Source organism: Aythya marila (genome assembly GCF_965140915.1).
Source record: "Aythya marila genome assembly, chromosome: 4".
Classification (NCBI taxonomy): Eukaryota; Metazoa; Chordata; class Aves; order Anseriformes; family Anatidae; genus Aythya; species Aythya marila.
The window spans coordinates 49,667,362-49,690,676 of record NC_139045.1 but is presented as its reverse complement, the minus strand read 5'-3'; the positions used below and the strand labels follow the sequence as shown (position 1 = coordinate 49,690,676).

At 39.8% G+C, this 23,315-nt stretch overlaps 1 protein-coding gene across 1 annotated transcript; it reads left to right on the top strand.

The window, feature by feature from the left end:
- The first annotated feature begins 25 nt into the window (after nucleotides 1–25).
- On the top strand, nucleotides 26–14,722 carry LOC309877889 (OCIA domain-containing protein 1-like). The gene is made up of 8 exons (XM_082759739.1): nucleotides 26–174; nucleotides 696–780; nucleotides 4,179–4,232; nucleotides 4,707–4,754; nucleotides 8,244–8,373; nucleotides 9,980–10,188; nucleotides 11,510–11,659; nucleotides 14,284–14,722. The coding sequence occupies exons 1-8, from the start codon at nucleotides 124–126 to the stop codon at nucleotides 14,319–14,321; spliced, it is 765 nt and encodes a 254-aa protein (XP_082615865.1). The 5' UTR covers nucleotides 26–123; the 3' UTR covers nucleotides 14,322–14,722.
- The last annotated feature ends 8,593 nt before the right edge of the window (nucleotides 14,723–23,315 follow it).

Below are 23,315 nucleotides of genomic sequence, written 5' to 3'. Positions count from 1 at the left end.
CGCTCCCGGGGGGACCCGCCCGGGGCTCGCCGCCCAGCCCGGGCTCCATCCCCGCCCCGTCCCCGCCTCCATCGAGGTCGGGGCGGCCCCGAGCCTTCCGCTTCCCGCTGCCACCGCCCCGCCATGGAGGCCGGGCAGGGCCCCGGCGGCGGGGAGGTGGGGGAGCCCCACGAGGTACGGGCGGCCCTCGGCACCCGGCCGGGCTGCGGGGGGGAGGCGGCAGCCCCGGGCTCCCCACACACCGGCACGGGCGGGCGGGGAGCCGCGGCCCGGTGCCTCCCGGTGCCCTCCCCGCCCGCCGTGCCCTTGAGGCCGGCCCCGGCCCGGCCGTGGCCCCGCTGCCGCCTACGGTGGGGGGGGGGGGTCACGGCCCCATAAGTGCTGGGGGGGGGGTCACGGGCACATAAACCTGGCCTTGGGGGCCCAGCGGGCCTTACCTGGGGAAAAGGAGCCGGCTGAGTGTGTGCACGCACTAAGTACATCCCTCTCCCTCCTCTCATTTATTCCATAAGTGTTTTTTTTTTAACGTTATATTTAATGTAAACAACAAGCTGTCGGTTCCTTAACTATAACCCCATCAAAACACAGGCGCTACGAGGCCTGGAAGTTACAGTACGCTTTTAACCGACAAATCCTAAACCTGCCTTTTTCTCTTTCTTTTTTTTTTTTTTTTTAATCGATCTCCCCGATAAAAGAATGTGGCACCTAAGCCTTATGTGCCGACGGAGGAGGAACGCAGGCTCCTCAAGGAGTGCGCTGACGAGAGCGCCCGGTACCGAGGTAAGCTGGGTTTGCTGGCCTCTTGCTTTGCCTTCCTCCTGCCCTGTGTGCTGCCGGCTGAGGCCTCAAGGAAGGAAGGCCCAGGTGCAGCTCTCGTGGCTGCTCGTTCAGAAGCTGCCCGTGGCCTAAAACTGCATCCCAGTGAGTGCCGATCCACGTAGGACTCGCGTTTATTTATTACAAGTTTGTAGGACAGGAGCTGTGCAAAAAAGTGCATCGTGTTTTGTAAGGTTTATCTTTTATAACGAGACCCCTTCACATTCTAAATTAACGTGTTTATTAAAAATTGGGAAATCGTTATAATTAACCTAGGCCCACATTTATTTATGTATCTGGATGTACTTTTTTGTTTGTCACTTATATGCTTTCAATTTTTGTTATCTTTAGAATGCAAAAATAAAATACTTTAGGGTAGAGTTATTGCTTTTTGTCTTTCTGGAGGCTTGCAAAAAACTAATCACTTAGCTCTACTTTTCGAGAAAATTTCTGTCTGTGAACACCAGGTATTTGGGCTTTTTTTGATCAATAAAAGCTAAGATTCGCAAACATGATTTTGCAGTCAGTAATTTTTGTACTACAACTAAGTGTACAAGAATAATAAACTTGCATTATTTTCACAAAATACTGTCAAAATTTAATCAAAATACCACAGTAAATTCTGTTTTTCATAAAATGTTGATCGACTGAGAATTGATTTATATTACTTTTTAACTTTGTGTTTGTAGTCCAAAGGTTCAAGACATACCTGTATTATATACACATGATTAAGAGCTTTGAACAAGCCTTCTGAGGTGATTGGTCTCCACTATTGTACCAGGCTCTAGTAGATTAGTCCTAGTGCTGGTAGGTGGTTTAGTAGAGACTGGGACAGAAGAAGAATTTAGCACCTGGTTTGCTAAACTTAGCACATTGGCACTCTGCTTTCTCCTGGCAGCCAGTTGTTTCAGTGGCAACTTCTAAGCCATTACAATTTTGAATTAACAGTTCAAAGTTCTGCTTCAGCTGAGACGTTCTCTATTACTTTGGCATTTTCCTCTTCCACTTTTATTCAAATGGTTAGAAGCCTTCTGCTTGTTTGGTAAAATCCAGCCGTTTTAGACGTGAAGAGAGTCATGTTCGTTAGCAGTAAGATGGTTGTTGTGGCTTATTGATAACCTTTCTCATGGAGTGCACAAGGGGAGTTGTTTGTCCCTCTTTGGGTGTTTTGCTCTGAGTTCTTGACTGGTAAGGAAGCTTACTGCCCTGTTCATCTTTTTGCAGAGACTGAAGAAGCAACATGTAGGTACTGTTCAGAAGCCCCAAATTAGTTCCTTGAGTAGTCTCACTTCAGGGAAGCACGTTGGTAATTGGATTCTTCTTCAAGAGTTGTGTCCTGTACTGTTATCTCACTAGGAGAGCCCAAAGCCCTTTGCTGTTTCCTGGGTCTTCTGTCTTCGTTTCACTGTTCTGTATCATACATGTCTACACGGTTGTATTAGCTGTGATCAATATGTGGGTTTTGAACACTCCTTTGCATAGGCTGCTTGTGTGACTGCCTTGACGTCATTGCTTCTTACTGTATCAATTCTTATTATTCGGAGGTAATGTAATTTTATGTATTTTCAAGATGGGGTCAATTTTTACCAGTTCTTACAAACCCTCTGTGTTGTGATAGTTCATTGCTAACTTTTCTTTCAGAAAAGCTTGCTAGTCATCTCTTATTTCAGTTTAATAAACATTAGTAATACCAGTAAAATGTATAATTGTGTTATCAGATAATATAAATTCTAATACAGAAATCACATTACAATCTACCATTTTATCCTTTGCACTTTTAATCTCATCAACAAAATCACACACTTGATATGACTTTTTCCCTCAGAAAACCATTTTGAATGGAACACGTTACATTCCCACCCTTAATGACTTGCTGCTGATGTACCAGCCTTCCAGTATTTTTCCTAGGATTTATTTTGTTCCCAAAGCAAAGTACTTTTTGCCCATACCAGTGAAAAGCAGCAATGTCTCTGATCTATTAAGCTACTTTTATTTATTTTGTACGCTTGCATAGTGATTCTTGTGTTCGACTCCAATTTTCATGTACCTATTGCTGTTTTAATTTCTAGTTACCATTTTGTGTCATTTATAGGTGCACTTAGTAGCATTTGTTGCCATTACAGTGCGTAATCTATCTTTGATGCCCAGAACATTTGTGCTAGGTGTATAAGTCATTTCTAACCTCTGTAATTACTGTAATCTTGCTTGTGAGCCATGGAACCAATACTTTTTCTTAAAAGTGACATCCAGTCATATTTACCCTAAAACACTAGTTGGACTCCTAATCTAGTTTAGATAGATAGTGTTGTAAAAATTCTTAGAAATACTATTTATCTTGAAATAGGAACTTAATTAGCAGATTGTGTGCTTCAAAATACTATTAACATCTCACGCTGTTCACAGTAAAATTCCCCTAGGTAGAGTTAAGGCAAGTCACTGAGCCTTCTTGTAACATCTATATTTTCAGAGCTGCTTAAAGTGTAGTAGTACTGTGACAAGTCTGAGTCCTTAATGTCATCGACTTTGGCATTACCATGTTTGTTATTTCGGTATCACTGTATCTTGTGTTACCTTAGTGGTCTTACAGATAGTTTCATCTTCCTGATGTTGTAATTATCACAGCTTGAAAAAGCGTTCCTTTTGTTTCTTGCTATCTCCAAATGATTTCTGCTGTCTGAAGTAATTCAATATGATAAAAACTGATGTGAACTGTTAAGCAGACTGTGATAGGTGGTAACACTGTTCTGTGCTCATCGTCTTCTCTGCATTCTTGAACCTATCCCCAGTTGTGTAGCTTGATCCGTAAGCTAAAGAAAAACTTACACCATTCTTCTGTTTGTTGATAAGTAAAAACTGATCGGGTTACCTAATTTTACATTAGTTTGTTTTGTATCTCTTTAAGAGTTGGAGATACTTAAAAGTTTTCATATTAAAACAAAATCAGGCCTTTTGGTTATCAAAAACTTCTGGAGGCACTGGCCTCTGTGTGGCCTTCTCCCCTACAGAACAGTGTTTGTTTCTCAGGTTTAAAGCACTGCATTTCAATGCTGTAGCAGTTGTAGATAGCCGTCAGCACCTGGAATCTTGTACCTTGATTCCATCTGCCACTGCCTTTTGTATTTTAGGAAGCATGAAGTCTGGTGAGGAGAGGATGACTCATTAACCTGTACTTCATTATTTATAGGAGGTCTCTAAGCTAGAATTCAGAATGTTTCATAGTTTGTATAATTTGATCATTGTATATGATTAGATTCTCATACAAATGAACATAGCAAGACCTAACGACTCTGGTTTTATTGTATGTTTTGTTAAATATTGAAAATGTTGAAAATTATATTTTAAGCAACTTTTCTTCTCTACAGCTTTTCCTTTGGCTGCAGCGAGCATGCTTGCTACTACTTTCTTAATCAAAAAAGGTAAAGTATTAAAAATACTTAGTTTAATTTGAATTTGCACAGATTAACTATTTTTTGTTTTTACTAAAGTTACTATACTTTAACACCTAATCTGCTGGTAAATAAGAGGTTCCAACTCGTAAGCTATATGACTTGCAGTTCCTGAAACTAAAAGAACAGAACTTCTGATTAAAATCACATTCTTACTTATTGCTTGCCATATGCAGTATCTCACTGATTATGAACCAACGTATTCTACAGCGTGTAATGATACTGTGTGATATATTAAAGAGATAATTGTTAGATTTTTATAATGTTATGGGGAATTCCAATATTAAGTTTTCTTGAATTTTCTTTCACTTAAATTTTAAAGAGTCACCTGTTACCCCGATATTATGCAAGAGAACTGTCACTTTGGATTCATAGAACAGTTAATGTTTCTTCAACTTAATTCTTAATAACTTACTAATAATTACTTTGATTCCTCATTTTCAGGTATTCTAAGAGAGACCTCAAGATTTGGCTCTTTTACTAAAGTTGCATGTAAGTAAAAACTGTACATGAATTCAGCTTGCATTTGTGACTTCAGTCCTGGAGTCTGTTGCTCAGATGTGATCCCTGTGAGACTAGCTGGCTGATTCACTGTGACTTCATTTTATGCTTATGTTGGTAAAACTGTGCCTGAGGATGTAGATATGTGATCTGATTTATCCAGTGAATAAATTTCACCTTTCTGCAGTTGATTCTACCAGTCAGCAACTTTTTCGAAACATTTAACTACAACATCTGATACCAGAAGAATGTATTCAATATCAAGAGGTAGAGCAGTTAATTTACTCATCGTCTTTGAATTTGTGCAACTGATTTTGGATGAGCTTTGTTTGTAGACTTTCTATAGAACTCTAAGATTCAAAATGTTCTTGACAAGTGTAAGGTGAGAATATAAGATGAAAATATTGCTAACAGGCTTTGTGCAAGCGTATTTTTTCCCCTTTTGTTATGGTCTGTCAGGGATGAATATTTTTCTATGGTAGAATTTAAAGATGAAACAGCATCATCAGAAATAAATTCATGCTTCAGCAAAAGTGTCTGTAGGAATGTAACCTGTTGCTATTAAAGCATCTCTTGAGATTATTATAGCTGAAAAGAAGTAAATAAAAATGCTTCTTTTGACTTAGCTTCTGTATTTTCCTTGGTTGTGTAAACTTGACAGGAGGGAAGAAACAATGACGTTTTCTTCTAGTGCCTGAACTACAAATATTAGCAATTTGTGATGCTTCTATCAGAAATTGATTTTTGACAATGATTGTATTTATTGTTCATAGTATCTGTTTGGTATTTCTTCTTGTTCTGGCAAGCAAAACTTTTTGACATTGTTTAAAACTTTGTGAGTCTAAATAACATCTTGTAAAATATTAGAACAGCATACTGCTGCAGTGAAGTCTGCCTGAAGGACTTTGCCAGAGTACACCCACCCCTCCCTTCCTAATTTGAAGGTCATTATTCATGTGTCTCACTTGTCCCATTCAGGCTATTTTAGTGCCTTTTTTTCCTGGACGTTAGGTGTGTACAATTATAGGAAAACAGCAATTTCTTGTGAATGATTTTGGATTAAGTATAATCAAAAATAAATTAATAAATTAACCTTTTCAATTTAATACATGACAGTAAAACAGGAAGTTGCCATCTTGCCAATCTGCCCAGATGCAGTCAGTTACAGCCAGTTACTGTTACAGTTTACTTCAGTGGGAAGAGGGTAAAACCCATGATTTGTACCAAAGGAAATGTTGTTTAAGCAGATAAATGAATGAGAGAGGCTAGGGCTGCCATTTGTTTATGGTAAGTTCTGCTTGCCTTTTCGAACAAATAATAGAACAAACCTTTTTAACAAACCTTTCTAATAAATAATGGAATTACTATTTCCCTGATACCTACACATTTGTAAGTAAGGGCCATGTTCCTTCTGTTTAGAAGAGCTAAATTTTGAAATCAAAGGAGAAAATGAGCAGCTGGACTGGACCAACTATTTTCAAAGTTATTAGCCAAAATACTTCTGGCTTCTGTTCAGTGTACACTGGTGGGCATATAGACTTAAAGAACTTTCCATGCAAAGTGTGTTTTGACTGTTTTTCAGTAGGTAACTATAAGTGATTTATGTACTTCTTAAATACATCTTAGGGGAATTTGGGGGGAAGGGAGGAGGCATAGCTGCAGTTTAAAAGGCCTGAGTTAAGCAGTTTTCATTTCATTCTCATATTGTTTAGGTCAGATGCAGCTACTGTCTACAGGATCTTCCTGCTAAGTATTGCCAGAGACAATTTACAGGTCCAAATCATGTCTCAGAGTTTAACTGTACATTCCTCCTGCAGTGCCATCTGGTCAAAGGAAGCAGTTGTGTTGTTTTTTTCCCCTGGATGAGTTCTGAAAGAAGAGCACATCAAATTCCAGACACTGCTAGTTCATAGTTAGCTGATGATAAACAATGATAAAACAGTATAAGAACATTCCTGCATTTCTGGTGTCACTGATCTGAGCGTATCAAAGCTGTGTCTGTTGATCATAGTCTGCTAATGGTGCGTGTCTCTTCTGGTTCATAGACTCTGAAGTGTATCCATGCTTGACTGCAGTAATGGTCTTTTATATCTAGCCAATGTAGTTGGGTCAGGTGGGGACTGAAGACATCAAGACCTGTGAGGAGCAGCTGAAGTCCCTGGGTTTGTTCAGCCCAGAGCAGGCTGAGGGGAGGCCTCATGGCAGCCTGCAGCTCCCTCACGAGGGGAGCGGAGGGGCAGGCGCTGAGCTCTGCTCTCTGGGGACAGCGACAGGACCCGAGGGGACGGCATGGAGCTGGGACAGGGGAGGGGCAGGCTGGGGGTTAGGGAAAGGGTCTGCACCCAGAGGGTGGTCGGGCACTGGGACAGGCTCCCCAGGGCAACAGTCACAGCACCAAGCCTGCCAGAGTTCAAGAAGCATTTGGACAACACACTCAGACACAGGGTCTGATCTTTGGGTGGTCCTGTGTGGAGCCAGGAGTTGGACACTGATCCTTATGGGTCCTTTCCCACTCAGGACGTTCCTTGATTCTGTCTGGTATTAGCCTGTAGTGGGACCTGAACTCCTTTATCTCTCTGATTAGCTTCTCTAAAATCTTGTTGCAGTGAACACAGAAGAAGCAAAGAACAACAGTACCTGATTTGTACTAATTTGGAAAATAGATTATCTGGCTGTCAGTTATGTTATAATAGAAAACAAATATTTTAGCCACTAATTACTTTGGGTAAAACATTTTCTCAAGAGATGTTTCTGTGTCCTGACTAGCAGGCCTCAAGAAAAGGAGACTTTAACCTTTTGCATAAATTACAAAGAGAATCACCTATGCTGCTTAACTTCATTTTGCTAAATATCTAGTTTGAATTCTTGTTGGGTCAAAAAACCTACTGTGATCATTTAGTGTGATGTCCTGCCTAACAGATCAAAATGTCTTATATACCACATGGAAAACGTTTGCCTACAGATTGCAAGGGTTCAGATAATTCAGTTGTTTGTCCTCAGGCAACCTCTTCAGAATATACCAAGCCTAGTACTGAAATTTTGTAATGTTTCTTCATACTGGGAAAGCCTTGTCAAGATCTGTCTGTTCTGATGGATTGAATTCTCAGAATTTTCTACCTTTCTTTATTCCTTACCATTTTGTCATCTTTGATAGTTGCAATTTCTGGGTCTTGGGAAAAGCTGATTGGAGCTCTCTTCTTTGGTACCTTTCACTCATTAATTACTAGCTGAAGTCACCTGATACTCAGGTCATGTCTAACTCTAAGTATGTCTCTGTTCAGCTCTTGTATTTGTTTTTAGTACCCTTTGTCCGCAAAAGTAGCAAAGAGATGACTACTGATTTTTTTTTTTTTTTATTTCAGATCTAAACCTTTTGTCTCTAATTCAAGGTGCTGTGTAATTTATTGGAAATGACTACTTTAAAGCTATGTTGAATGTTATGATACAGCATACAAAACCATCTTTTTTCTTTTAATAAAGTTGCAGGAACGTGTGGGTACCTGGCTGGAAAGATATCCTACTTGCCAATCTGTAGCGAGAAATTTAAGAAACTGAAGGACTCCCCAATAGGAGATGTTCTACGACAAGCTCAGAGACATAGTTCGCATTCGTAAGAATTTAATTCTTTTAAATTTAAACCTTCAGATAATCTACACCTTCAGATCTGCACCTTCCCTCCTCTTTCTTCTTCCTCTTTCTGCCACTTTCAGGAAGCTGTATCATCTGTATGAATTGGCCAGCTGTGAAACACACATTTTGAATTTGTTACATACAACCGATTACTTTGAGGAATAGAAAAAGAAGCATTTTAATTTAGAAGGAATATATTTTGATAAGTGAGACTTGTTTTCCTGTGGAATTTACTTACAGGAGTGTGACATCAGAAGTTGCCCTTCTCAGCTGTGAAGTAAACTAAGTGAACTGAAATAAAATAGTGTTACTTTCTGGAAGCTTTTCCCATAGTTTAGTTTGATTGAAGTAGGAAGAGGGTGGAAATGATTTCAGTGTTTATCAAAGGAAAGAGCTCAGTAAACAATATCAGTGCAGGAAGAAGCGTGGTGGTCAGACTTAATGCTGTTTGTTTAAATCCTTTACATCTGTAACAGCATTATTATAACATATGAGAAACTCATCAGGTTCTTAAAACTATTTCCTGTTTTGTTCCAGAATGTTTTCTACTTCAAGTGGTGTTTAATTGCAAATCACTTTTGGAATATCTCACTTAAACCCTTGATTCAAAACTGGGAGAAGCAGTCTTTGGATAGTGAGTAAATAGTGAGTCCTGCTTACCACTGTGTGCTAAGATTTGTTAGATTCATGTAGGACTTTTATTAATTTTTTATTAATTTTTCAGTTTAAATTTATGACAGTTTTGTCTGCAAGGTTTTTGTAGACAAACTAATTGCAGATGTTCTTCATATAAAAGTAGAAGTAAAGCTGAACAGAAATTTAAAGTACAAGGTGAATACACTCTAGTGACACCAAGAGGATGGCATTTTTGATAGGGACAGACAAATAACTGTGTAGTGGTTTGTAGGGCCAGTCTGAGTTGGTAGTGAGTACTCGAGTATCAAGCATCAGTTTCCACAGTATTTTTTGTGTGGTATTATTTTTTTTCTCTGAGAAAACTCATTAATGCTTCTGCTGAAATAATAAATGAACAACTCAGTAAACTGTTACAGTTTTGTTTCCCCAAGACAGTTCTTCATTCTCCTTTTCTTCTGTTGTGTATTATTGGTCAATTATAGTAGTTTGTAATAACGCAGAGTTCTAAGTTGCAAATTCTTCCTAAAAGATCTTTAGAACTAACTGTAGTTCACATGCTACCACTAGTTAAAAGGACACACCCTGTACTATTTGTGTCTGACGCGTTTTTGCTTTCTGAAGAGTCCCTGGGGGGAGGGATTGTCATTTTTACATTGTAAAGTGCAAAACACTTTCTCTTTTGTCTTCTGTTTTAGAGATTTTCAGGTATGATTTAATTTTCTGGGAGGAAGGAAGGGTGTTGAGAAAGGGGTTATGTAGATCTCAGCAATGTTAAAGAAATCTTTTTTTTTTTTTTTTTTTTTTTTTAAAGACAGTAACTCATGTTGTTGGAAACTAAATTAAACCACTTACCAGAGTATTGTCTGCAGCTGCACACAATGTTACTCTTATAGTTTCATTTTAACTTGTTAACAGTTCTGTATTTAATATTTAATTTTATCATTTTTCAGCCGTTCCAGCCGGAAATCTGAATTTTCAGATACACCTTCTCAGTCGTTTACTGAACCTTCTTCTCCAAGAGCTGGATTCCCACTTTCTTCTACATATTCAGATGATTATAGCTCAACAGACAGAGGCCTCTCTAGCTACGAACCAGTTCCATTCAGTGCTTCCCTGAATGAATCTTCGCCTACAGGAATCACTGATTATGCTGTGCAAGGTGTGATATGTCGTAGTATTTAGCAATTGGTAGTTCAGTAACTCTTAGCTGTCTCTTAGTTCTCCCATTAAACTTAATTTCATCCCATGCAAACGTGTGGGATAATAGAGTGTTTTTGAATGAAACACCTTGAAGTTCCCAGAATTGTTTCAGGGACAGAAGGTAAATCCGTGTGTAATTTTCTAACTTTAATCTAAATGCAGGTGTTTGGTTTTTTTTCTTAGTAGTTCTAATTGCAAGTAAATTCATGTACAAGGTTTAATCTGTTATGAAACTCAGCCTGCAGACAACTCACCCTGGCTTGAAGGGTTTTTTTGATTTAAATTAAAGTGAATATGCCAACCATTTCAATGCAACTGATAAGAAAGGCTAGCAAACAAATGGTAGAGAACATGGTTTAGTTTATTTCATTTTCACCAGTTTTGATGCTTTAACTGTGTACTACTATAATTTGGTGACATTAAACTATTTTTTATAATGTGACAAACATTTAAATCTTCTGAGAACTGAGTGCATATTGTGTTCTCTCACGCAACAGCTGACTTTTCCATGGAGAAGTAAAATGGTTTTAAAGTACTGGTTTGTGCAGCTGTTCCCCTCCTTCCAATATGAACTTTGTCGTCAGCTATTGGTGGGGGCAGGGGAAACACTGCTCTGAATCTCTGTGGTACAAAAAGGAAGAAGCTACCGTCCATTAGTTACATATTTTGAATCAGTTTGTGTTTTAAATTCCCTGATGGAAAATGTTTTATTTGATGCAAAAAAAAAAAAAAAGGCCTTTCATGCAACTCACTTTTAGTTATATAAAAGTTTTGGATGTAGATGTGTCAAGGGAATTGTAATAACGCTGCATTACAAATACTGACAGTTTATAAAGCCATAAGTATAGAACCAAGATTCTGCATTATAAATGTAGATAAAATGTTTATTAAGTGACCTGTGATGGATGTAGTCCTAATAAGATTCACTCACATTTCTCTTCAGAAACTTTAAATATATCAAATGTATGACTAGCATTAATTTTACATCAAGTGACCAGAACTGTTTTATCCATCAGGGACCACATGACCGTTAGGCTTTCCACTAGATGAAATGACACAAATAAGTTAACTGCTGGTCTGCTAAAACAGACAAAACAAAAAAGATGAAAGGAAATGAATGAATGAAGGACCACATACATACTCAGTTGCATTTTGAATTGCAGCTGTCACCCTCCTTTTCATTTGGGATTGAGCTGTAATTAACTGACATTCTAGAATAGGCTGTAGCCAGGTTTAGTTGATTGTCATTTCTATTATTTTGGTGTTTGTTTTGTTTTCAGAACCTGCTCCACTTCCAGAAGAAGGTCGCAAAAAAAAAACTGTCACATATGAAGAATTAAGGAATAAACACAGAGAAACGTATGAAGTAATGGTACCACCAAAGGCAGAAACTCCAATCAAGTTGCCACAGGAAAAACCAGCTAAGGAAGGTAATGTGCTGATTCACAACCATACATGGTATATTCAAGCAGTAGCAGTAATTTTAAAAATAGTTACAAATCCAAAGCTTAATTCTGCCTACCCTTTAAGCAACATTGTTACACTATCTGCAAGTATCTGATAAGTGATGTAATCTATTTTTACATATTTTAAATTAATTTTATTTTCAAAAACATTGATCTTCCAGCAGCAGATTTTAAGTCCTCTTCTCTGTCCATATTGCTTTGGGACAGACTCAGACAATCTCATAGCTTCTTTTTTAAAAAATAGATTGTGCAACATATTTCAACAAAGAATTTTCTGAGCTCAGAGCTTTAGTGAAGAGTTTTAGCTATGGAAGGGGGGTGTATGTTTTAGATAGCATTGTTCTATCAAAATAGAGCACATAGTTGATGGTTTTGAAGTGGGGGGCATTTATGAATTGTTTCATGTGGAATTAGCACATTTCTATAGCGGCATTGTTTGTAGAGGTTCATTATTCTACATTAAAACTCAAAGGAAGGAAATGGTATTTGGCAGCAATATTGAGATTTGTTTTCACAGTGAGAAACAAAACTTTACACAGCAGAAGAAGAATGCGGTGCCCTGAAGGATAAGACTTCATTCAGTCAATTCTCTCACTTGATCATTTTTTTTGAGAAGGAGACACCAGCAGCAATTTATGATTACTTGCTCCAGAACGGTGTCAGTGTGACATCTGAGAAAATGACGTCAGCAGGAGGCATGTCAGTTGTAATTGTTTCATGTTGTATGCAGTGTCCAGTCATCTCAATCACAACGCAATGAGACTTGTAGGAACAGGTGATGTTTCCTGTTAGGCACACACAGTTGTAATAAATATACACATACATATATATGTAGATATATGCTAAAAGGTCTGAAATAGTAAACTTTGGAACAGTGTTGCTTAGGAAGGTAAATCTATTACATTTTTGTGTATTACTCTTTCCAGATCATTAATCTGTAGACAAATCCACATGGTCTCGAAATTAGAATTACAAACAATGATTGGGTAGTGATTTAAATGTTGTTAAGAGAGTAAGTCTTTTTCTGTTATTACATGTCTTTGTCCAATGAAACATTAAGAAATTATTGACCTGTCCTTTCAGATTCTAAGTTCAGCCAGCTGCCTTACACAATCATTGATTTACACTGTTTTTTTTCGAGATAGTTCTACACAAATAGAAAGCCACTAGAAACATCACTTGAAAGCCATAAGCAGAAAACTTAAGTAGCATTCTGCAAACCTTGCCATATTCCGTGGCAAATCTCACGGCTAAAAAATGAGAATGCGTTCATTATTTTATTCTTAGTTATTTGAGTTGTTACAAAATGTTAATCCACAATATTGCCTTCTCTGTTATATTTCTGTGTTCTGGTTGATGGGTGTAGTCAGGCTTTGAGACTCGAACTGCATGAAGCAGTGCAGGAGATTTGTGAATAAACTTTCAAGAGTACCTGTTTGTTAGAGAAAGGAGTAAGAAGGGAGTACAAAAAAATCAGAAATGTTTTATAAGCAGAGGTGTGTTTAAGTCCACTGATGTCATGGGCTGAAATCTGATTCAGCGTCTTGTGTCATATGGGACACGTTACTTGTTTGCACGTCCTGAGCCATCACCCCTTTGCTCATCATCTTATCTCCTTATTGTAGGTACCAGGCTAGCAAATAAGAGACTGGTTTCTGTCCTCTGATGCAAGGACAGAAGGGAAAACTAACCATGTAGGAAGCAGACCCTAGCTTCCATCTGCTGGTGCTTTTTCCCGTTGTAACAGTATGAATTTGTGTAGCTGCATAGCGAACTGGACTGGACCATTTTTCAGGGAATGAGCATGACTTGCTAAGCTGCCATGATTAATAAAAATAGCAATCAGCTCATAGGTTGAGTCAGCTTCTCATTGTGCCTTACCTGCAATATCAATCTGCTCCTCTTGCCCAGAGGAGCTGTGGATGCCCCATCCCTGGCAGTGCTCAAGGCCAGGCTGGATGGGGCTTTGGGCAGCCTGGGCTGGTGGGAGGTGTCCCTGCCCATGGCAGGGGGTTGGAACCAGGTGGGCTTTAAGGTCCCTTCCAACCCAAAACCATTTTTCAATTATGCAAGACAGATCTGAATAAAGCCTTTAAGACCAGTACCCTGTTTTTTCTTCTCTGACTCACGTCTGTACTAAAGGAAGCTGCCAAATAATAATGGCTGAGTAGTTTCCTAGTAGGGATTACTGATTTTTGTTTGTGTTTTTAGCTATCCTGAATCCATCCAATTGTGCACGTAACTACATTATGTAGCCACGTATTTATTGTAACATTCCTTGCCCGTTTCCTCCAATTGTCTTTGTTTCACCCACATGTTGTGTTTGTTTCAAAGTAATTACAAATTCTGTAGGGCAGAAATTTGCACAGAAGGCCTTTGGGCTGAGTATTAATTCATTAAAGAATAATGAATTACAGACTTTCTTCTCCGCATTTATTCAAAACGAGTTTAAATTACATGCTTATTGTACTGTGACTGATGCTGTCCCCACTTATTACTTTTAATTGCAACATACCCTAGTTTTTGGCACTGTATAACTTTGGGAATTAGATTTAATAACATGACTACTGTTTCTTTATTTTCTTTAGTTAAAGTAAATAAATATGGAGATACCTGGGATGAGTAAGAACCCAATGAAGAACTGAAGAAAAATATCTCCTGTCAGCCAACTTGAACTTCATCTATATCAGTCACGAATACTGGCACCTTTGATGTGTTCTGTCAGACACAGTTACTAATAAATGAGAAAATCTTGACTTGCCAGAATATTTAAAAATAAGTATTTAGGCTGAAGATTCTTTTTTATTTTGCATAAATGACAAGCCAGGGTATTGTGAGGTGTCATGATTGTAAACCATTAGTGCTATTGTTTAAGAATGAAAATGCTAACTAGCAATAACTAATATAAATGTACAAGAAGGGGTGAAAAGTGTGTAAATAAAAGCAATTATATGTATTGGGAAGGGAAAGATAACACAATCTTCCAAAACTTTGAAGATTTGCATTAAAAGTTACCTGTAGAAATAACCTCTCACTTTTTGTCTGAAAGTATGCTGGAAACCTCAGAATGTTATCATACTTAGTAATGGTTGGAATAACACTGAATTATTAGGAGAAAAAGGGTAGAGGAAACTAGCCAAATACAGGAGTAACCATACAGAACAGGACTTTTCTTTTTCAAAGCTTTCTCTGGGTGGCAGTTGTGGTTTTAGACTGGTCTTCTGACTTGCCCACACTGGGTCTCTTAGGACAGTCAATGCAGAATTCAATGATTGAATGAAACTGCAGATATTTAAAATAGCTCTAATTTAAGTGCAGGAGGCTAATCTGGACAAACTGTTAAAAGTTTGGTATCTTGACTTATTTTTTGTGCATTGTACTACTTCTCCATTTGTGCATGGCAAAAACAAAACAGAAAAAAACACTTGAGACTGTTCACAAAGAAAAGATCCTGATAATGGAGTATTGCACTGTTATTACCTGTAAGAACTGAGCTACATTGGCAAAACTACTGAAAAATATTTCCTAATGTTTGCATCCCCTGCTCTGTCTCAAAACACTATTGGTTTTTTCTGTCCATTAGATACTCATTTTCAGCTGTGCTGTTTAATCTCACAGCATTGTTTTTGTTTTGACTCTTAGGCTATAGGTGAGCATAAACCATGATGAAGTTAATAGCATAAAAAGCATTGCTGGCATTTTGTTGGAGATGAAAAATAGCCTACCAAGAAGAAAGTTCTTGACTGTATTGATTTAGTGGACTAGCAGCACAGAGCAGCATGAACAGGAAGATAATTTTAGGTAGGTAAAGAACAATCAGCTGAAATGGGAGGGAGAAAATGGCTAAAAGATGAGAGAATGCTTTAAGAGACAAGTACTATTTATAATCATCAAAACAGGAAGATTGCTATCAGATAAACAGAGAGAGAGAGAGAGGATTGTGCTAATCGGATAAGCTTGAAGTTGTATCAGAAATTTAACTTAGAATGCTTCTTGTGCCCGTGATGACACCGTGATGAGAACTTTGAAAATAAAGGAAGCTTGCTAGAGTTACGTTACTCTATATTTCTTAGTGCACCATTCCAAAGCTGACTGGATTTATCATGAAAAAATAAAGTTTCCTGATAGTGAGTTACCCAAGTAACAGGAGGCAGGAGATTTAGGTGATTAAAATAGAGCAGATTGGAAGAAATGATTTTTCTGTTGAAAGAATGAAAATTTTGGACAAATAAAAAGTCCCCAAGCTGTTGATACAAAAATGGGATCTCAAAGACTCTTGCCTCAAATTAATATTTCAAGTGGACAAATAGAGCATTTTACATAAACTGTATTAGTTTTTATTTTTCCTTAGTGAAGAAAACAAAGGGCATATATAATACCTAATTAATGTTTTAAAGGCCCACTCTGCTTAATGTAACATTGTGTATACATAAGATTTCTAAATGGAGCGTAATGTTCTCATTCTGCTGCATAGGGCCAGGATCTCTCTCAGGACATACTTTTTTTCCTTGGGTTGGGTTTACCACCAAACAATATGATTTTATTTATTTTTTTTCCTCTGAGCCTTTGGCTTTCTAAGTGTTAAATACAAGAGTTTTCACAATCATACCTGTTAACTTGATAGGCTGTAGAAAACGAGCTTTTTGCCAACGTTAAGATCACTTTCAGCTTGCTGTGGCAAAGCGTGCCTTGAATCGCTGCATCACTCGGTAGCTGTGGGAGTTCAGCCTTATTCCTTCCCTTTTTCTGCACGCCCTCCATTAAGTACCACCTTGGTTCAGAGCGTTCTCTTCCAGCCTTAGGATTTCATATCTGCTACCCAGTTACTTCTGAGGAGCTTCTGTGTTTCCTCTGCACTTGCATAATTTATTTACTTTTTTCTAATGAATCCTAAGAGTTGATGGCATGGTTGTCACTGAAAACATCTGTGTTATAAACAACTAGGAAGAATGGTGAGTGTGTGAACAAAGCAGGACTGACCCTGCGGTTCTACGTTTAAATGTATTTCCAGCTAATGCACAAGTTTTTCTTAATTCTTTAGTCAGGCCGACTGTTTTACGTGAATTTAGGTCCCTCACTGCTCCAGAAATTACTCCAGAAATAACAGTAAGAATTTCACTTTGCATTACCACTTACATTTCTAATTGGCTTCTTCTATAGTCTGACCTAACAACAAAGAGAGTGGCACTAAGAAAGTTTTCCTTTGGGCCATCGTACTTGTGTGTTCATTAATAAATGTGAATTAACTCAATTCATATTTATTGTAAAGCTCTTTAAATTCTCTTTTATCCCTCAAAATAAACTTTAATTATGTAAAAAATTAACTGCTATACCCTAAAGCAAACACCAGCAAATGTCTGATATTTTTTTCCCTGTGAACATTTCTAAAAAGGCTTTAAAGTAACTGCTCTCACTATTTCTTAAAGCTCTTAAAAATAAGCAGTTGCATGGCCAGTTTAAAGGAACTGGAAGCATTATCCTAAAATCTGTTGGTATTACTGTGCATGAGCACAGACAAGGAGCGAATTGGGTAAAGTGCCTCAGCTCTGGCAACTGGTAAAGCTCTACCGAAATCTTGGTCCTAAATGCTTTTGTCTTTGCCCAAATTAAGGAACATGTTTATAGTCCAAAGTAAGAACACAGCCTGACCTTTTGGGGAGTTTGTTCCTGCCGAAATGGTCTGAAAATTGAAAATTTGAAGAGAAATGTGTAGATGAAAAATAATTTGATTTACCTAATGAAAGCTAAAGCAGATTTGTGGAAGGCTGGGGAAATGGTATGTGCTATTCCAAACCAAGCCCACAAATTTCCTGACTTGTCTGCTATTTGTTGGCAGAATTGTTTGTCTTCCCCATGGTTGTTCTTAGTGAGGAACCTGGTCCATCCTTTGCTTGCAGCACAGCTGTGCATCCAGCTACTGCCCTTGGCTGCCACACACAGATCAGACCTTGGGTAGCAAGGCTTTGCTTGCAACACATTCCTCCTGGTTTGCAACCAGGCTGGCTTATCTCTGTGATCTGTTAAAGAATACAATGGCACTATAAATAGCCCTTTACTTTTTGTAGCTTGGTGGCCTGTTAAATGGCTTAGGGAAATTAACTGATTGTGTTTGGATTTCAATCTCGAGGCAATAAATGGGAAAATTTGCTGCTCTTTGCTATGTCGGCCTCTTGCCTTAGGGCTGTTTATTGGGGTTTGCATTACTTCAGCTAAGCCAAAGTAAATTTGCACACAGGTATGCCTGGAGTCCATAGATTAAATATTTTCTTTGCTAATGTAAGAACTGGATGTAAGCCAGCAGCACCTGACAGGAGTTCTGAGGGATTCCTGAGGAGCTGCATTAGAAAGAGCCCCGAACCAAGGACAGGACCTGGGCGTCTCATACATGTACAGCCTGGGCCGGGGTAAGGTTCCAGTTCATAAAAGCCACAAGTGCATTATTCTTTCCAAATAACAAGGGGAAAAAAAGAAAAAATCAAGTATTTTTTTAAAGTAAAGCAATAAAGCAAAACTAGACGCTCAGATTGTAAAATCTGTCCATCATTTATCAACAGTCCTGGCTATCGGGGGAGGTCCCAATCGACTGGCGGCTAGCAAACGTGACGCCCATCTACAAGAAGGGCCGGAGGGCTGACCCAGGAAACTACAGGCCTGTCAGTTTGACCTCAGTGCCAGGAAAGCTCATGGAGCAGATCCTCCTGAGAGTCATCATGCAGCACTTGAAGGGGAAGCAGGCGATCAGGCCCAGTCAGCATGGCTTTATGAAAGGCAGGTCATGCCTGACGAACCTCATCTCCTTCTATGACAGAGTGACGCGCTGGGTGGATGAGGGAAAGGCTGTGGATGTGGTCTACCTTGACTTCAGCAAGGCTTTTGACACCGTCTCCCACAGCATTCTCCTCAAGAAACTGGCTGCTCTTGGCTTGGACTGGCGCACGCTTCGTTGGGTTAGAAACTGGCTGGATAGCCGGGCCCAAAGAGTCGTGGTGAATGGAGCCAAGTCCAGTTGGAGGCCAGTCACTAGTGGCGTCCCCCAGGGCTCGGTGCTGGGGCCGGTCCTCTTTAATATCTTCATCGATGATCTGGACGAGGGCATTGAGTGCACCCTCAGTAAGTTTGCAGATGACACCAAGTTAGGTGCGTGTGTCGATCTGCTTGAGGGTAGGAAAGCTCTGCAGGAGGATCTGGATAGGCTGGACCGATGGGCTGAGGTCAACTGCATGAAGTTTAACAAGGCCAAGTGCCGGGTCCTGCACCTGGGGCGCAATAACCCCAAGCAGAGCTACAGGCTGGGAGAGGAATGGTTGGAGAGCTGCCAGGCAGAGAAGGACCTGGGAGTGATGGTGGATAGTCGGCTGAATATGAGCCAGCAGTGTGCTCAGGTGGCCAAGAAGGCCAACGGCATCCTGGCTTGTATTAGGAACAGCGTGACCAGCAGGGCTAGGGAGGTGATCGTCCCCCTGTACTCAGCTCTGGTGAGGCCGCACCTCGAGTACTGTGTTCAGTTTTGGGCCCCTCGCTACAAGAAGGACATCGAGGTGCTTGAGCGGGTGCAGAGAAGGGCGACGAAGCTGGTGAGGGGCCTGGAGAACAAGTCCTACGAGGAGCGGCTGAGGGAGCTGGGCTTGTTCAGCCTGGAGAAGAGGAGGCTCAGGGGCGACCTTATCGCTCTTTTTAGGTACCTCAAGGGAGGCTGTAGCGAGGTGGGGGTTGGCCTGTTCTCCCACGTGCCTGGTGACAGGACGAGGGGGAATGGGTTTAAGTTGAGCCAGGGGAGTTTTAGGCTAGATGTTAGGAAGAACTTCTTCACTGAAAGGGTTGTGAGGCATTGGAACAGGCTGCCCAGGGAAGTGGTGGAGTCACCATCCTTGGAAGTCTTCAAAAGACGTTTAGATGTAGAGCTTAGGGATATGGTTTAGTGGAGGGCTGTTAGCGTTAGGTTGGAGGTTGGACTCGATGACCTTGAGGTCTCTTCCAACCTAGAAAATTCTGTGATTCTGTGATAAAATGTGACAAGAAGTAAACAACTATTGAGAGAGCTGTTGGCTAGTAGGTGGCAATCTCTTGGGGATTCATTTATACGCGTTCAGATAAATTAAACCTATAATTCTTAAAGAATCACACAGTAATAGCCATTATCTAAACCATTTTTTTCTGATTGCTCTCTTTAATGCTAATGATGCTGGTACTTTGCTGCTTAGTGCTTGTTTACTCATTTGTGCTCAGTTACTGTTATTTTTTTCAACTAAGAGATTCAAAATTTCCTGAGATTTTTCTATCTATAGCAGAATGGTAATACAGAGTTTCAATATATAGTGGTAATGTCTTCTGTGCATCAGGAACAGTTTTGAGAAACTTGAAAGCAAGCAAGTCTTGTACGTGTTACTATCATAATCTGATGGGATGTGTGATAAAACACTGCACAAGTTTCTGATACCAACGATATTCAATCAAATACAGCTTTCACTTACCCTTAACTTGAGAAAAAAAACTTACAGGATGAAGGAGAAGTGAAGAGTTTGATAAATTGCCTTTGCCAAAACTCCAAGTAAATTAGGCAGGATTAAAAATCCCTAGTGTGTAACCTTCTTGTCCTTCCTGCTGCTCAGTGATGTGTAGGACTGGGATGTGCAATCTTAGCATGAACTGCTTCCAACACCCAAAATGGCAAATTACCTGGAATAACCTGCAGTTTTTATTCTTTCTAATCCACACTGGAAGCACAGTTCTAGTACATCTTCTAATTAAGATAAAATTTAAGTTCTATATAAATCTAATGCCATGAATAATTTTTGTAGAATCATTTTTGTTTGGTTTAATTCTGTATTTTCAAAATCATTGTGTCTTAGGATGAGTATCATTTTATAATAGCTGATACAGAAAAGGGTGACTGGTTGCAGTAGCTGATGTCTAAACAGTAATGTTGGGCTATTAACAATGTCTAAATCATAGAAATACACAGTGCTACGTAGAAAACATTTCTGCTGGTATATAGTGTCATGCAATCAGTGTATATGGCTATGCTGAAGAGCTAAGTCCGTTTTTTCACCCCCTTACATTTTATGAAGGTCTCACATTCACGTTTGCCCCCTTACCCTCTACCTGCTAGACGATGCACGGCTGTCACCAAGCGTGAAGGCTGCGGGAGCAACAAGTGCACGAGGAGGAGCCCCGCAGCCCCCGTGAGTTCTGTGCAGCGACAAGCCGGGGATAATGGACAAGGGGAACAGGAAGGCTGGCAGGGCAGCTGGCAGGGCCACCATCAGCCACCTGCTGGGCAGCCTGGTAGGAAACCCCGAGGCAGACAAGGGCAGGCTTTGTGCCTAACCCAGGGCAGCTTCCGAGGCTAGGACGATCTACTTGATTCACAGAGCTAAGCAGTAGGCTGGGGGAGATTAAGTGGCAAGCATTTGCTGCTGGCTAAGGTTTCGGATTTTTATTTTAAGTCTTACACGTGCAGGAGATAAGCTTGGGCATGTCCACTGCAGTCATCAGAGACCTCAGCCTACAGCTGGAGTGAGGGGAGGGCAGGCTTTCAGTATGCCCCTAGGAGGAAGTATTAAAGCTGCTTCTTGGTCTGAAATCCCTGAGCTTGCCGATGTGACTAACCAGCACAGCACTGCTGCTGAATGATCAAAAGACACTCACGTGAGAAGTAACACTTAAAACTTCAGGTAAGTGTTTTTTTTTTTGTTTTTTTTGTTTTTTTTGTTTTTTTTTTTTTCTGGCATTTACTTTGAACATGCCATTGCTCTCAGACAATCTGCATGTCAGAGTTGACAGGAAAAACCTCTGCTCCCGTGCTAATGCTGTTTTACCCTTAGTAAGCAAAGAAAAGAACCACATATAAATCCCTTTCATTACAATATGGCTTTCCTCAGGAGTCTCTGATCTTGTGTTCTCTGCAGATGCAGATGCTTCAGTCTTCACTTCAAGCATTAACTGCATGTTTTGTTTCATTTGGCAACACTCTCAGCTTGTTTTTTCCAAGAGCTGTAAGAACATTAGAACCACTGTACTGGTCCTCCTGTCTCCCACCTTGGCTAAAAAGAGATCCTGCACTAGTGTGCCATCCTATCCTCCAGTGATCAGAGCGTAAGAGCTTCCTGAGACAACAGCTGCACCTGGAGCGTGCAAATCCAGAAGTTTCACAGCCACCAGTTCTCTGGGGCGATGGAGACTTTTGGAGCCTTTTTGTTCGTTTTCACCACGTTCTGTGGCAGTGTGTAAAGTGGTGCTTCTTTCAGGTTAAATCGGATTTTACTGAGTGCTGACTGGTTGTCGTTTTATGAAAAACAGCAATTACTCCTTCCCTATTTGTCTTTGATGATGGAGATGCCATATTCCTCAGCTTAGCTTGTTTTATAAATACCTGGAGAGTTATTTACTGAATCTCATGAGAAGAACCCATTTTCTACCATTTTCTGATCATTTTTTCCCCTCCCCTTTTCTGTCTCTCAGCTCTGTTGTGCACTTTTTGAGCGGAAGCACCACACTGTTCATGATGAGGGCACACTGTGTATTACAAGCCTGTATTTTCCTAGGAATTTTTAATGTTCTGTTGGCCTTTTGGCTGTCATAGACCACCAATTTGCTGTCTCAGAAAACCATGCAACATGACTCCCCAGTCTCCATACTGAGAATGTCAGAGCAATTTAAAACCAGCCATATGATGCAATTAACATTTTTTCTCATGTGCTGCTGCTGACAATGAGGCTTATTACTCAGTCTCTTAGTACTGAGGGTTTTTTTTAAGCTCTTCTGTCATTTTGTCATCAATAAATGCGGTCATGTTTCCTTTGGCAGATTCTCTGTCAGTGCGTTGACCAGAAGCCATCTCAAACCTTCTAGATTTTAAACTGTCCTTGAGAATTGTCCCATTTATTTCTTCAGAACCTAATTCATTGGAATCCTTCTCAAAACAAACCAAACTACTAAGCAGATGCACAGGATGGAGTGGATCCCTTTGTCCACATGTCCACTCTTTCCAAAACACATTAATATCTTTGTAAGGTGTTAGCGTCCCGCTGTGAAAACTTGTTCTCCCAAATTAGCATCACTCTGGGTGGTACCAGAGCGGTACCTGAGCTAGCTGCATCTTCACACATCCCCTTGGCCTGGGCCAGCAGGTCTAGTGTCTAGTAGGAAGCTGTGTACGTTCATTGGATTTTTTTTACTCTTTTTGTAGCATCTTCCTGCCAAAAGGGAATGTGTATCATTTACTAGGACAAGAAAATATGACAAAAAGTTTTAGCACTATATAAACAATACTTAACACGTGTGAGGCACAGCACAAAGAAAGCCAGTTGGCCCCAGTTTTATCTAACAAACAGGGTACACAGTGTGTTGTGAGTCTTCCTTATCCTTTTATAGCTGGTGCTTTTTGGGGAGTCAGTTGCCTTACACTTTATGCTATTTAAAAATGTTGAAGTTATGCTTAAGAAATATTGCAACATGACTACGATCTCATTACAAAGGCTTGTTGCCTGGCTTCACACTCGACTAGAGTTGTTGGTCAAGCAACACAGGAGAAATTGTATTTTAACAAAATTAAATACTAGCCTTACCAAAACATACAGCCCTGTTAATTCCCAAACCAAGGAGTATTATGTGGAGCTTG

Bases quoted from the DNA above. Each gene is read 5' to 3' on its own strand.
- LOC309877889 (XM_082759739.1), top strand. From the start codon at position 124: ATGGAGGCCGGGCAGGGCCCCGGCGGCGGGGAGGTGGGGGAGCCCCAC. The intron at 175-695 runs GTACGGGCGGCC...CCCCGATAAAAG, and splicing joins AGGTGGGGGAGCCCCACGAG to AATGTGGCACCTAAGCCTTA. The intron at 10,189-11,509 runs GTGTGATATGTC...TTTTGTTTTCAG, and splicing joins CACTGATTATGCTGTGCAAG to AACCTGCTCCACTTCCAGAA.